The 13,926-nt window shown below is 43.7% G+C and overlaps 1 protein-coding gene across 4 annotated transcripts in view; it reads left to right on the top strand.

Moving 5' to 3' along the window:
* Positions 1–13,926, top strand: part of cep290 (centrosomal protein 290) — a 67,579-nt gene that overhangs the window by 27,629 nt on the left and 26,024 nt on the right. For all 4 annotated transcript variants that reach the window (XM_064929336.1, XM_064929337.1, XM_064929335.1 and 1 more), the window contains 7 exons: positions 171–344; positions 579–690; positions 890–1,095; positions 5,544–5,695; positions 5,927–6,038; positions 6,325–6,780; positions 8,673–8,837. In XM_064929336.1, the coding sequence (XP_064785408.1) occupies positions 171–344; positions 579–690; positions 890–1,095; positions 5,544–5,695; positions 5,927–6,038; positions 6,325–6,780; positions 8,673–8,837 (1,377 nt within the window). The remainder of the gene's footprint in view (positions 1–170; positions 345–578; positions 691–889; positions 1,096–5,543; positions 5,696–5,926; positions 6,039–6,324; positions 6,781–8,672; positions 8,838–13,926) is intronic.

Here is a 13,926-nt window from a genome sequence, read left to right as displayed (position 1 = left end):
CACCTATCCAGGAACAATAAAAGAAGGGTTAAGGGTAGAAGTGTTCACTTGACTGAAAAACAACCAAGAAATAACTTTGAAGTGTATACTTTTAATGACTGGTATAGAGAATAATTTAACTCCGAATTCAATCGTTTTCTTCACAAGACTTGATATAGCATTTTTTGTAGGACATGGCAGCATATAAGCTGGCAGCGCTGCAGAAAGCCCTGGATGACAGCGTCCCCTCATCAGAGCTGGAGAGGGCCAACAAGCAATACACAGAGCTGACGGTGAAATACAGGGACATGCTCCAGAAAGACAACCACCTGGTGCAGAGGACCACCAACCTAGAACACCTAGAGGTAGGTCTTCCTCTCCCCATCTCCTTTTCAGGACTGGTCGAATCTCAAATGACTTCATATTAGTACAAATGAAGAAAAGGAACTTTCGTTTAGTTGTTAACAGTGAATGTGTCGAATTTAACCTTTTATTAGGGGATAATTATTGACGGTATGGCTCCTCTTTCGTTGATTGAGTTCTCTATAGAGCTTTTTGTGGACTCGTACCGTATCTGTCTTTTTCCCTTCTACTTTTAGGGTGAGAACATTTCCCTCCGTGAGCACATCACTGCCCTCAATAAAGAGCTGGAGATTACCAAGGAGAAACTCCACACTCTGGAGCAAGCCTGGGAGCATATCAACACATTAGGTAAGCTTCACAACTCAGGATTGAAAATACTTCACTTTTAGAGTCTGTATTGTCTCTTCAAAGCCCTATAATTTCTGACAAGGGTTGCAAAATTCCCTGAACTTTCTTGAAGTTTCCGAGTTTTTCAGAAATCTCATTTGGAAGATTCTTTAAATTTTCCAAATGGATTTTTGACCCTGGAGCATTTTTCTATTCCCAGGTGGTGAGAGCAGCATGGACAAGGCAGCGAAGGCAGTGGCCAACAGTGAGATTATATCAACGTCCAGGAGGATCACCACCTTGGAGATGAAGGAGCTGAATGAGCGGCAGAGGGCTGAGCATGCCCACAAGATGTACGAACACCTCAGGAACTCTCTCAGACTGGTCGAGGAGCGCAACGTGGAGCTGGAGACAAAGTTTGCAGAGGTAGGAGAGAGCTATCTACATAGTGTAGGAGTTAGGGAAGGGACAAAGCATCTATTCTGCCATAAGCAAACAGGAAAACGCTCACACAGAAGCGGCACTCTTAGTAGCCGGGGACTTTAATGCAGGGAAAATTAAATCCGTCTTACCAAATTTCTATCGGCATGTTAAATGTGCAACCAGAGGGGAAAAAAACTCTGGACCACCTTTACTCCACACACAGGGCTTGCAAAACAGTACAGACTACAAAGGGAAGCACAGCCGAGAGCTGCCCAGTAACACGAGTTTACCAGATGAGCTAAACTACGTCTATGCTCGTTTCGAAGCAAATAACACTGAAACATGCATGAGAGCACCAGCTGTTCCGGAAGACTGTGTGATCACGCTTTCCGCAGCTAATGTGAGTAAGACCTTTAAACAGGTCAACATTCACATGGCCGCAGGGCCAGACAGGTTACCAGGACGTGTACTGCGAGGATGTGCTGGACAACTGACAAGTGTCTTCACTAACATTTTCAACCTCTCCCTGTCCGAGTCTGTAACACCACCATAGTCCCTGTGCCCAAGAACAATAATGTAACCTGCCTAAATGACTACCGACCCATAGCACTCACATCTGTAGCCATGAAGTGCTTTGAAAGGCTGGTCATTGCTCACATCAACACCATTATCCCAGAAACCCAAGACCCAATCAATTTGGCATACAACCCCAACAGATCCCCCACATGATACAATCTCTATTGCACTCCACACTGTCCTTTCCCACCTGGACAAAAGGAACACCTATGTGAGAATGCTATTCAATGACTACAGCTCAGTGATCAATACCATAGTGCCTTCAAAGCTCATCAATACTTCCTGACGGGCCGCCCCCAGGTGGTAAGGGTAGGTAACAACAAATCCGCCACGCTGGTCTTCAACACAGGGCCCCTCGAGTGCGTTGTCATGGAAATTTCCTGTATTACCAAATCATGAGATGGCAAACCACACACATGTCAGAGTTATCATAAAGTCCATCTTTAATTATATGAGCTTCACCATAGCCCTGTCTCTCAGATCAATTCAGTGTCTATAAATGAATTCTCTGAGAGTGCTTACAACTGAGATCCTTTATAGAAAAGACACACATATCCAGACAGCATTAGCTATAAATTATCGTTCAGTTTGGTCTCCTAAACTAAGTTCTTATCTCATTCTTGGTACCACTTAGGACCAAAAACATTACCTCATCCAATGGCGTATATCAAATACACCCCCTCCTGGACAAGATCACAGAGAGATGTGACTGGCACACAGACATTGTGGAGCCACCTAACTGGTTCCCCATTAATCACCACATCCCTTCAAATGGTTTAGGAATAGTTTACAGACACATTCACAGATAAGACTAACCCGACCTCTCCCCTCTCTGGGCCAGAGTAACTTTTTTCCCACATAAGCATACTAATACAAATTAATAAAACATCTTATTTATAAATGTTACATAAAGAATTCTGATTCTGCCACGACAGTGTGCTCAGTCCCCTCCTATACTCCTTGTTCACTCATGACTGCACGGCCAGGCACGACTCAAACACCATCTTTAAGTTTGCCAATGACACAACAGTGGTAGGCCTGATCACCGACAATGACGAGACAGCCTATAGGGAGGAGGTCAGAGACCTGTCCGTGTGGTGCCAGGACAACAACCTCTCCCTCAACATGATCAAGACAAAGGAGATGATTATGGACTACAGGAAAAAGAGGACCGAGCCCCCATTCTCATTGACGGGGCTGTAGTGGAGCAGGTTGAGAGCTTCAAGTTCCTTGGTGTCCACATCACCAACAAACTAACATGGGCCAAGCACACCAAGACAGCTGTGAAAGGGCACAACAAAACCTATTCCCCCTCAGGAGACTAAAAAGATTTGGCATGGGTCCTCAGATCCTCAAAAGGTTATACAGCTGCACCATCGAGAGCATCCTGACTGGTTGCATCACTGCCTGGTAAGGCAACTGCTTGGCCTCCGACCGCAAGGCACTACAGAGGGTAGTGGGGCCAAGCTTCCTGCCATCCAGGACCTCTATATCAGGCGGTGTCAGAGGAAGGCCATAAAAATTGCCAATGACTCCAGCCATCCTAGTCATAGACTGTTCTCTCTGCTACCACACGGCAAGCGGTACAGGAGTGCCAAGTCTCGGTCCAAGAGACTTCTAAACAGCTTCTACCCCCAAGCCGTAAGACTCCTGAACATCTAATCAAATGGCTACCCAGACAATTTGCATTGCCCCCTCTCTTTTACACCGCTACTACTCTCTGTTATTATCATCTATGCATAGTCACTTTAATAATTCTACCTACGTGTACATATTACCTCAACTAACCGGTACCCCCGCACATTGACTCTGTGCCGGTACCCCCCTGTGTATAGTCTCGCTATTGTTATTTTACTGCTGCTCTTTAATTACTTGTTACTTTTATTTCTTATTCCTACTCATGTTTTTTTTTTTACTGAATTGTTGGTTAGGGGCTCGTAAGTAAGTATTTCACTAAGTATTTCACCTGTTGTATTTGGCGCATGTGACTAATAACATTTGATTTGATTTGAAAATACAAATCTCTGTTTCCTGTGGCAATGGACAATCATTTCAATTTCATTTGATAGTTTATTGGATAGGGACAGATGCAAACACATGGAAGCATTGAATAACTAATCATATTTTTCACTGCATATATAGTGGGGCAAAAAAGTATTTAGTCAGCCACCAATTGTGCAAGTTCTCCCACTTAAAAAGATGAGAGGCCTGTAATTTTCATCATAGGTACACTTCAAATATGACAGACAAAATGAGGGAAAAAAATCCAGACAATCACATTGTAGGATTTTTTTATGAATTTATTTGCAAATTGTGGTGGAAAATAAGTATTTGGTCACCTACAAACAAGCAAGATTTCTGGCTCTCACAGACCTGTAACTTCTTCTTTAAGAGGCTCCTCTGTCCTCCACTCGTTACCTGTATTAATGGCACCTGTTTGAACTTGTTATCAGTATAAAAGACACCTGTCCACAACCTCAAACAGTCACACTCCAAACTCCACTATGGCCAAGACCAAAGAGCTGTCAAAGGACACCAGAAACAAAATTGTAGACCTGCACCAGGCTGGGAAGACTGAATCTGCAACAGGTAAGCAGCTTGGTTTGAAGAAATCAACTGTGGGAGCAATTATTAGGAAATGGAAGACATACAAGACCACTGATAACCTCCCTCGATCTGGGACTCCACGCAAGATCTCACCCCGTGGGGTCAAAATGATCACAAGAACGGTGAGCAAAAATCCCAGAACCACACGGGTGGGACCTAGTGAATGACCTGCAGAGAGCTGGGACCAAAGTAACAAAGCCTACCATCAGTAACACACTACGCCGCCAGGGACTCAAATCCTGCAGTGGCAGACGTGTCCCCCTGCTTAAGCCAGTACATGTCCAGGCCCGTCGGAAGTTTGCTAGAGAGCATTTGGATGATCCAGAAGAAGATTGGGAGAATGTCATATGGTCAGATGAAACCAAAATATAACTTTTTGGTAAAAACTCAACTCGTCGTATTTGGAGGCTAAAGAATGCTGAGTTGCATCCAAAGAACACCGTACCTAGTGTGAAGCATGGGGGTGGAAACATCATGCTTTGGGGCTGTTTTTCTGCAAAGGGACCAGGACGACTGATCCGTGTAAAGGAAAGAATGAATGGGACCATGTATCGTGAGATTTTGAGTGAAAACCTCCTTCCATCAGCAAGGGCATTGAAGATGAAACGTGGCTGGGTCTTTCAGCATGACAATGATCCCAAACACACCGCCCAGGCAACGAAGGAGTGGCTTCGTAAGAAGCATTTCAAGGTCCTGGAGTGGCCTAGCCAGTCTCCAGACCTCAACCTCATAAAAAATCTTTGGAGGGAGTTGAAAGTCCGTGTTGCCTAGCAACAGCCCCAAAACATCACTGCTCTAGAGGAGATCTGCATGGAGGAATGGTCCAAAATACCAGCAACAGTGTGTGAAAACCTTGTGAGGTCTTACAGAAAACGTTTGACCTCTGTCATTGCCAACAAAGGTTATATAACAAAGTATTGAGATAAACTTTTGTTATTGACCAAATACTTAATTCCACCATAATTTGCAAATAAATTCATTAAAAATCCTACAATGTGATTTTCTGGATTTTATTTCTCATTTTGACTGTCATCGTTAAAGTGTACCAATGATGAAAATTACAGGCCTCTCTCATCTTTTTAAGTGGGAGAACTTGCACAATTGGTGGCTGACTAAATACTTTTTTGCCCCACTTTATAGTGTGTTGATCATGGAAATTCTCAACACTTGTCCCTTGTAGAGAGCATGGCTGGACAAGCCATGCAGTATCCTGGACTATGTCTTATAGTGACACAAAACCCCTAACCTGAAGTGTTGTTGGTCCCCAGCTAACAAAGCTGTACCTGGGGGCCCAGAGAACGGAGCGGGAGCTGAGAGATGAGCTGGCCGACAGTGTCTCTAAAGACGGCAGCAACGCCGACCGCGCCAGGATCACGCAGCTGGAGAAGGCTGAGGCCGAACTCAAGGTGGAGGCCTCAATGTATGTACTAAATCCACTCAGGTGATATGTGATAATTCCTCCTGTGATCTAGTTATATTTACGTGTATGTGATTCTGTCTAATGAAACTGGACTAATGCCCTAGCCTATATGCAAAGTGCCCTGATCCCATCCCTGATTTAGTAAGCTTTTCTACTACTGCCCAGTAAGCTTGCGTTTTATAATGGCAGTTGGTAATGGGATAAGGTGCTAACCCCATGCTGTGTATCCAGGTTGAGGGAGGTGTCTGACGTGGCTAAGATGCAGGTGTCCGCCCTGGAGGCCAGACAGCAGTCCAGGGAGAAGGAGGTTGAAGCTCTAAGGAGGCAGGTCCTCGACTATCAGGTAACGCAACACAACACGGACGCTATTCAACCCTATTTAACCTTATTCATATAACTCATCCTCATTCTGCTCAAGTAACTCAACCACGAGAGATGATAAATCTTCTTATTGTCAATAGTTGATCAAGTTTAACAATGATACAATTGCAAGAATGACTGGCTATTCATTGTGCATACCGGTAGTTAGAATAGTTAACTACCATGTTGCTCAAATTATCTCACTACTAGCATTGTTGCTAGTGCTAACTTTTCCCTCCTGTCCTGCTCTGTCTTGTTTGCCCACCCAGTCCCAGTCAGACGAGAGAGCCCTGATCGCCAAGCTCCACCAGCACATCGTAGCGTTGCAGCTCAGCGAATCAGCCGCCGTGGGGAAGCTCGAGGCCACCGCCACGCGGATCCAGCAGCTTGAGGCCTACGTGCTCCGAGCCGAGCAGAAACTGGACGCCAGCGAGAAATCCCTGTACCACGCTCGCCAGGAGAGCCGGAACCGAGCCAGGCACCTCCAACAGTCCATCCAGTCTCTCCGCAGGCAGTTTGCCGGGGCTCTGCCCTTAGCCCAGCAGGAGAAGTTCTCTCAGACCATGATGCGCCTGCAGGAGGATAGAGGGACCGCGCAGGAGGAGAAGAGGAGAGCGGAGGAGGAGAGGAGGAGGATGGAGGGGAAGGCCCAGGAGCTGGAGCTGAGGCTGAAAGGGTTAGAGGAGCTCATAGCTACGCTGAAGGATGTGAAAGGAGCTCAGAAGGTGGGTGGGCAAGGACCAATGATGTATATAAACCCTGGATTGCTGATGCTATGTAATGGTCAGTGAAAGGCTTTGAAGCCACCAGCCGCCATATTGGTACTCCACAGAAGGAGTTAATGGAATTCTATAGTATTTCAATCAAATGTTTAACGAACTAAATTACATTTATTTAAGTATTTATTTGTTGTAGTGGGGACAGTAATATTAGTAGTCTCTAAACAAAAAAAGGAATATGTTTTTATATAATAAAAAATATATATATGTTCAGTTCACTTAATATAATTTATAAGTAAGCATTAAGGCATATGTAACAGAATATATTTGTTTAAAAAAATATCTAGACATTAATAAATGCATTTCTATAACTTCCAAAATCTTCTTTTACAGTGGAGGACGAGTACCTAAAGGGGTCCTAAAATTCCAAATCAAATAGCTAAATAACCATGGCAACCCACCCAAACCTCTTCATAGCCCTTCACTCCAGAGCTCGTCATTTGTGTTGAATTGTAATCGCTTTATTGTTATTGTTCAGGTTTATACACTATATGACCAAAAGATATTCGTCGAATATCTCATTCCAAAATCATGGGCATTATTATGGAGTTGGTCCCCCCCTTTGCTGCTTTAACATCTTCCATTCTTCTGGGAAGGCTTTCCACCAGAACACGGGTACTCAACTCTTACCCTACGAGGTCTGGAACCTGCTGGTTTTCTGTTCTACCTGATTATTAATTGCACACACCTGGTGTCCCAGGTCTAAATCCCTAATTAGAGGGGAACAATGAAAAAATGCAGTGGAACTGGCTTTGAGGTCCAGAGTTGTTCCAACACTAGATGTTGGAACATTGCTGCGGGGACTTGCTTCCATTTAGCCACGAGCATTAGTGAGGTCAGGCACTGATTTTGGGCGATTAAGGCCTGGCTCTCAGTCGGCGTTCCAGTTCGGTTTGGGGTCAGGGCTTTGTGCAGGCCAGTCAAGTTCTTCCACAATGATCTCGACAAACCATTTTTGTATGGACCTCGCTTTGTGCACGGGGGCATTGTCATGCTGAAACAAGAAAGGGACTTCCCCAAACCGCTGCCCCAAATTGAAAGCACAGAATCGTCTAGAATGTCATTGGACTCTGTAGCATTAAGATTTCCCTTTACTGGAACTAAGAGGCCTAGCCCGAACAATGAACAACAGCCCCAGACCTTTATTTCCCCTTCACCTAACTTTACAGTTGGTACTATGCATTGGCGCAGATAGCATTCTCCTGGCATCTGCCAAACCCAGATTCGTCTGTCAGACTGCCAGATGGTGGAGCGTTTCTACTGCTCCAGAGCCCAATGGCAGCGAGGTTTACACCACTCGAGCGGACGCTTGGCATTGATCATGATGATCTTAGGCTTGTGTGAGGCTGCTTGGCCATGAAAACCCATTTCATGAAGCTCCTGACGAACAGTTCTTGTGCTGACATTACTTCCATAGGCAGTTTGGAACTCAGTAGTGAGTGTTGCAACCGAGGACAGACAATTTTTACACTCTACGGGCTTCAGCACTTGGCTGTCCCGTACTGTAAGCTTGTGTGGCCTACTAAATTCGCGGCTGATCCGTTGTCGCTCCTAGTCGTTTCCACTTTACAATAACAGCACTTATAGTTGACTGGGGCAGATCTAGCAAGAATAAATATATATATAGTGTAAATGATCCCTGGTATGACCATCTATTGCTATCCTTCTGTCATTGTATAGCTTTTCTTACCCTTCTCACCAAACTCCAGTAGTGGAACTTTCCCTCCTCACCAAACTCCAGTAATGGAACTTTCCCTCCTCACCAAACTCCAGTCTATTGTCTTCCATGGGAAAATATGTTTTTCCTCATGTTGTCTACTCTATATGAATGTTCTCAGGTGAACGAGTGGCACAAGAAAATAGAGGAGGTCAGACTGCAGGAGCTGAGACGGGGCAGGGAGCTGGGGGTCCAGAGAGAGGAGATCAGTTACCTGAGGAGCCTGGTGGCCGAGCAGGAGAGAACCATCCGTACCCTGGAGGAAGACAGTGTACAGCAGCACACTGTGAGAAGAGAAAATACACACTTCAGACAGACACAACATCTAGTGAAATTGTATTTGTCACGTGTGCTGAATACAATGGGTGTAGACTTGCTTTCTCATGAGCCCTTCCCAACGATGCTGAGTTAAAAAAAATATATATAATAGACAAGAATGGAGCTATATACAGGGAGTACCAGTACCAGATCACCGTGGGGAGAACAAGTATTTCATCCACTGACGATTTTGCAGGTTTTCCTACTTACAAAGCATGTAGAGGTCTGTAATTTTTATCAAAGGTACACTTCAACTGTGAGAGACTAAATCTAAAACAAAAATCCAGAAAATCACATTGTATGATTTTTTACTTCTTGAGTGTAGGGGGCAGGATTTTCGTTTTTGGCACACAAAAAACGTACCCATTTGAAACTGCCTATTTCTCGGGCTCACTAACTAGAATATGCATATAATTGTCAGATTAGGATATAAAACACTCTAAACTTTCCAAAACTGTCAAAATATTGTCTGTGAGTATAACATAACTGATATTGCAGGCGAAAACCTGAGGAAAATCCAACCTGGAAGTGCTGTTTTTCCTGAAATCTCTCTGTTCCATTGGATGCCTCAACCAGATTCCTTTTCCTATGGCTTCCTCAAGGTGTCAACAGTCTTTAGACATAGTTTCAGGCTTTTATTTTGAAAAATGAGCGAGAAAGATCACATCGCGTCAGTGGATAGCTGGGTGTTCAGAGTTTTGCTTGCGTAACTGAGTGGGGCAACCATTGTCTCTTCCTCTCCTACTGAAAAAGCTACAGTCCTGGTTGATATATTATCGATTATATATTTTAAAAACAACCTGAGGATTGATTTATTTTTTTTTAAACGTATGACATGTTTCTGTGGACATTACAGATACTATTTGGAATTTTCGTCTGCGATGTCGTGACCACTCGAGCGGTATAAAAATATAAAAATATATAAATATAGATATAAAAATAATCTTTATGGAACGAAAGGAACATTTATTGTGTAACTGGGAGTCTTGTGAGTGCAAACATCCTAAGATCATCAAAGGTTAGCGATTTCATTTATTGCTTTTCTGACTTTCGTGACCAATCTACTTGGCTGCTAGTGTTTGTAATATTTTGTCTACTGAGAGAGATGTTCTTACATAAACACTTGTTGTGCTTTCGCCGAAAAGCTGTATTTAAATCTGACATGTCTGGTGGATTAACAACAAACTAAGCTGTGTTTTGCTGTATTGCACTTTTGAATTCATGAAAATGTAAAACATTTTGTCATTTAATTTGAATTTGGCGCGCTGCAATTCAGCGGGTGTTGATGAAAATGATCCCGCTAACGGGAAAGGGTACGTCAAGAAGTTAAGTCATTAATTTGCATTTTATTGCATGACATAAGTATTTGATCACCTACCAACCAGTAAGAATTCCGGCTCTCACAGACCTGTTAGTTTTTCTTTAAGAAGCCCTCCTGTTCTCCACTCATTACCTGTATTAACTGCACCTGTTTGAACTCGTTACCTGTATAAAAGACATCTGTCCACACACTCAATCAAACAGACTCCAACCTCTCCACAATGGCCAAGACCAGAGAGCTGTGTAAGGACATCAGGCCTAAAATTGTAGACCTGCACAAGGCTGGAATGGGCTACAGGACTACAGGCAAGCAGCTTGGTGAGAAGGCAACAACTGTTGGCGCAATTATTAGAAAATGGTAGAAGTTCAAGATGACGGTCAATTACCCTCTGTCTGGGGCTCCATGCAAGATCTCACCTCGTGTGGCATCAATGATCATGAGGAACGTGAGGGATCAGCCCAGAACTACACGGCAGGACCTGGTCAATGACCTGAAGAGAACAGAGACCGCAGTCTCAAAGAAAACCATTAGTAACACATTACGCTGTCATGGATTAAACTCCTGCAGCGCACGCAAGGTCCCCCTGCTCAAGCCAGCGCATGTCCAGGCCCATCTGAAGTTTGCCAATGACCATCTGGATGATCCAGAGGAGAAATGGGAGAAGGTCATGTGGTCTGATGAGACAAAAATAGAGCTTTTTGGTCTAAAATCCACTCGCCGTATTTGGAGGAAGAAGAAGGATAAGTACAACCCCAAGAACAACATCTCAACCGTGAAGCATGGAGGTGGAAACATCATTCTTTGGGGATGCTTTTCTGCAAAGGGGACAGGACGACTGCACCGTATTGAGGGGAGGATGGATAGGGCCATGTATCGCGAGATCTTGGCCAACAACCTCCTTCCCTCAGTAAGAGCATTGAAGATGGGGCGTGGCTGGGTCTTCCAGCATGACAACAACCCGAGACACACAGCCAGGGCAACTAAGCAGTGGCTCCATAAGAAGCATCTCAAGGTCCTGGAGTGGCTTAGCCAGTCTCCAGACCTGAACCCAATAGATAATCTTTGGAGGGAGCTGAAAGTCCGTATTGCCCAGCGACAGCCCCGAAACCTGAAGGATCTGGAGAAGGTCTGTATGGAGGAGTGGGCCAAAATCCCTGCTGCAGTGTGTGCAACCCTGGTCAAGAACTACAGGAAACGTATGAACTCTGTAATTGCAAACAAAGGTTTCTGTACCAAATATTACGTTCTACTTTTCTGATGTATCAAATATTTATGTCATGCAATAAAATGCAAATTAATTACTTAAAAATCATACAATGTGATTTTCTGGATTTTTGTTTTAGATTTAGATTCTCTCACAGTTGAAGTGTGATACAAATGATACAAATTACAGACCTCTACAATCTTTGTAAGTAGGAAAACCTGCAACCTGGCAGTGTATCAAATACTTGTTCTCCCCACTGTATATACAGGGAGTACCAGTACCAGATCAATGTGCAGAGGTATTTGAGGTAGATATGTACGTGAAGGCAGGGTAAAGTGACTAGGCATCAGGATAGATAATAATAATGTATTTGAGTTAGATATGTACATGAAGGCTGGGTAAAGTGACTAGGCATCAGGATAGATAATAATAGTGTATTTGAGTTAGATACAGTGCCTTCCGAAAGTATTCGGCCCCTTGAACTTTGCGACCTTTTGCCACATTTCAGGCTTCAAACATAAAGATATAAAACTGTATTTTTTTGTGAAGAATCAACAACAAGTGGGACACAATCATGAAGTGGAACGGCATTTATTGGATATTTCAAACTTTTTTAACAAATCAAAAACTGAAAAATTGGGCGTGCAAAATTATTCAGCCCCCTTAAGTTAATACTTTGTAGCGCCACCTTTTGCTGCTATTACAGCTGTAAGTCGCTTGGGGTATGTCTCTATCAGTTTTGCACATCGAGAGACTGAAATTTTTTCCCATTCTCCCATATCATTATGTTTGAAGCCTGAAATGTGGCAAAAGGTCGCAAAGTTCAAGGGGGCCGAATACTTTCGCAAGGCACTGTATGTACATGAAGGCTGGGTAAAGTGACTAGGCATCAGGATAGATAATAATAAGCTATTTGAGGTAGATATGTAAATGAAGGCAGGGTAAAGTGACTAGGCATCAGGATAGATAATAATAATGTATTTGAGTTAGATATGTACATGAAGGCAGGGTAAAGTGCCTTGGCATCAGGACAGATAAAAATAAGGTATTTGAAGTAGATATGTATGTGAAGGCAGGGTAAAGTGACGAGGCATCAGGATAGATAATAATAATGTATTTGAGGTAGATATGTACATGAAGGCAGGGTAAAGTGTCTTGGCATCAGGACAGATAAAAATAAGGTATTTGAAGTAGATATGTATGTGAAGGCAGGGTAAAGTGACGAGGCATCAGGATAGATAATAATAATGTATTTGAGGTAGATATGTACATGAAGGCAGGGTAAAGTGTCTTGGCATCAGGACAGATAAAAATAAGGTATTTGAAGTAGATATGTATGTGAAGGCAGGGTAAAGTGACGAGGCATCAGGATATGATAAAGTAAAATAAAGAAACTAATAGCAGCAGCATACAGACACTTTCTGCAGACAGAGAGAGAGACATAAATTGAATGAACATTCACATATTCACAAATTTTGGTAATTATAAATGTGAGTGGAGCAATTTTATGTGTTTCAAATTTTCATTTGTCTTCAGTAAATTGATGAATCTGTTTATATTTGTCTTCAGTGAATTTATGAATCTGTTGACAATTTGTCATCAGTGAATTTCTGAATCTGTAACTTCATCGCCCCATGACATTGGGCTTTATAGTGTAACGTCATCGCCCCCATGACATTGGGCTTTATAGTGTAACGTCATCGCCCCCATGACATTGGGCTTTATAGTGTAACGTTATCGCCCCCATGACATTGGGCTTTATAGTGTAACGTCATCGCCCCCATGACATTGGGCTTTATAGTGTAACGTCATCGCCCCCATGACATTGGGCTTTATAGTGTAACGTCATCGCCCCCATGACATTGGGCTTTATAGTGTAACTTCATCGCCCCCATGACATTGGGCTTTATAGTGTAACGTCATCACCCCCATGACATTGGGCTTTATAGTGTAGCGTCATCGCCCCCATGACATTGGGCTTTATAGTGTAACGTCATCGCCCCCATGACATTCGGCTTTATAGTGTAACGTCATCGCCCCCATGACATTGGGCTTTATAGTGTAACGTCATCGCCCCCATGACATTGGGCTTTTGGGTATAACGTCATCGCCCCCATGACATTGGGCTTTATAGTGTGCGTCATCGCCCCCATGACATTGGGCTTTATAGTGTAACGTCATCGCCCCCATGACATTGGGCTTTATAGTATAACGTCATCGCCCCCATGACATTGGGCTTTATAGTGTGAGCGTCATCGCCCCCATGACATTGGGCTTTATAGTGTAACGTCATCGCCCCCATGACATTGGGCTTTATAGTATAACGTCATCGCCCCCATGACATTGGGCTTTATAGTGTAATGTCATCGCCCCCATGACATTGGGCTTTATAGCGTAACGTCATCGCCCCCATGACATTGGGCTTTATAGTATAACGTCATCGCCCCCATGACATTGGGCTTTATAGTGTAGCGTCATCGCCCCATGACATCGGGCTTTATAGTGTAACGTCAGCGCCCCCATGACATTGGG

Source organism: Oncorhynchus masou, chromosome 22, assembly GCF_036934945.1.
Source record: "Oncorhynchus masou masou isolate Uvic2021 chromosome 22, UVic_Omas_1.1, whole genome shotgun sequence".
Taxonomy (NCBI): Eukaryota; Metazoa; Chordata; class Actinopteri; order Salmoniformes; family Salmonidae; genus Oncorhynchus; species Oncorhynchus masou.
Note: the sequence above shows the minus strand (reverse complement) of the source record. Positions and strands in the feature narration are given on the sequence as shown.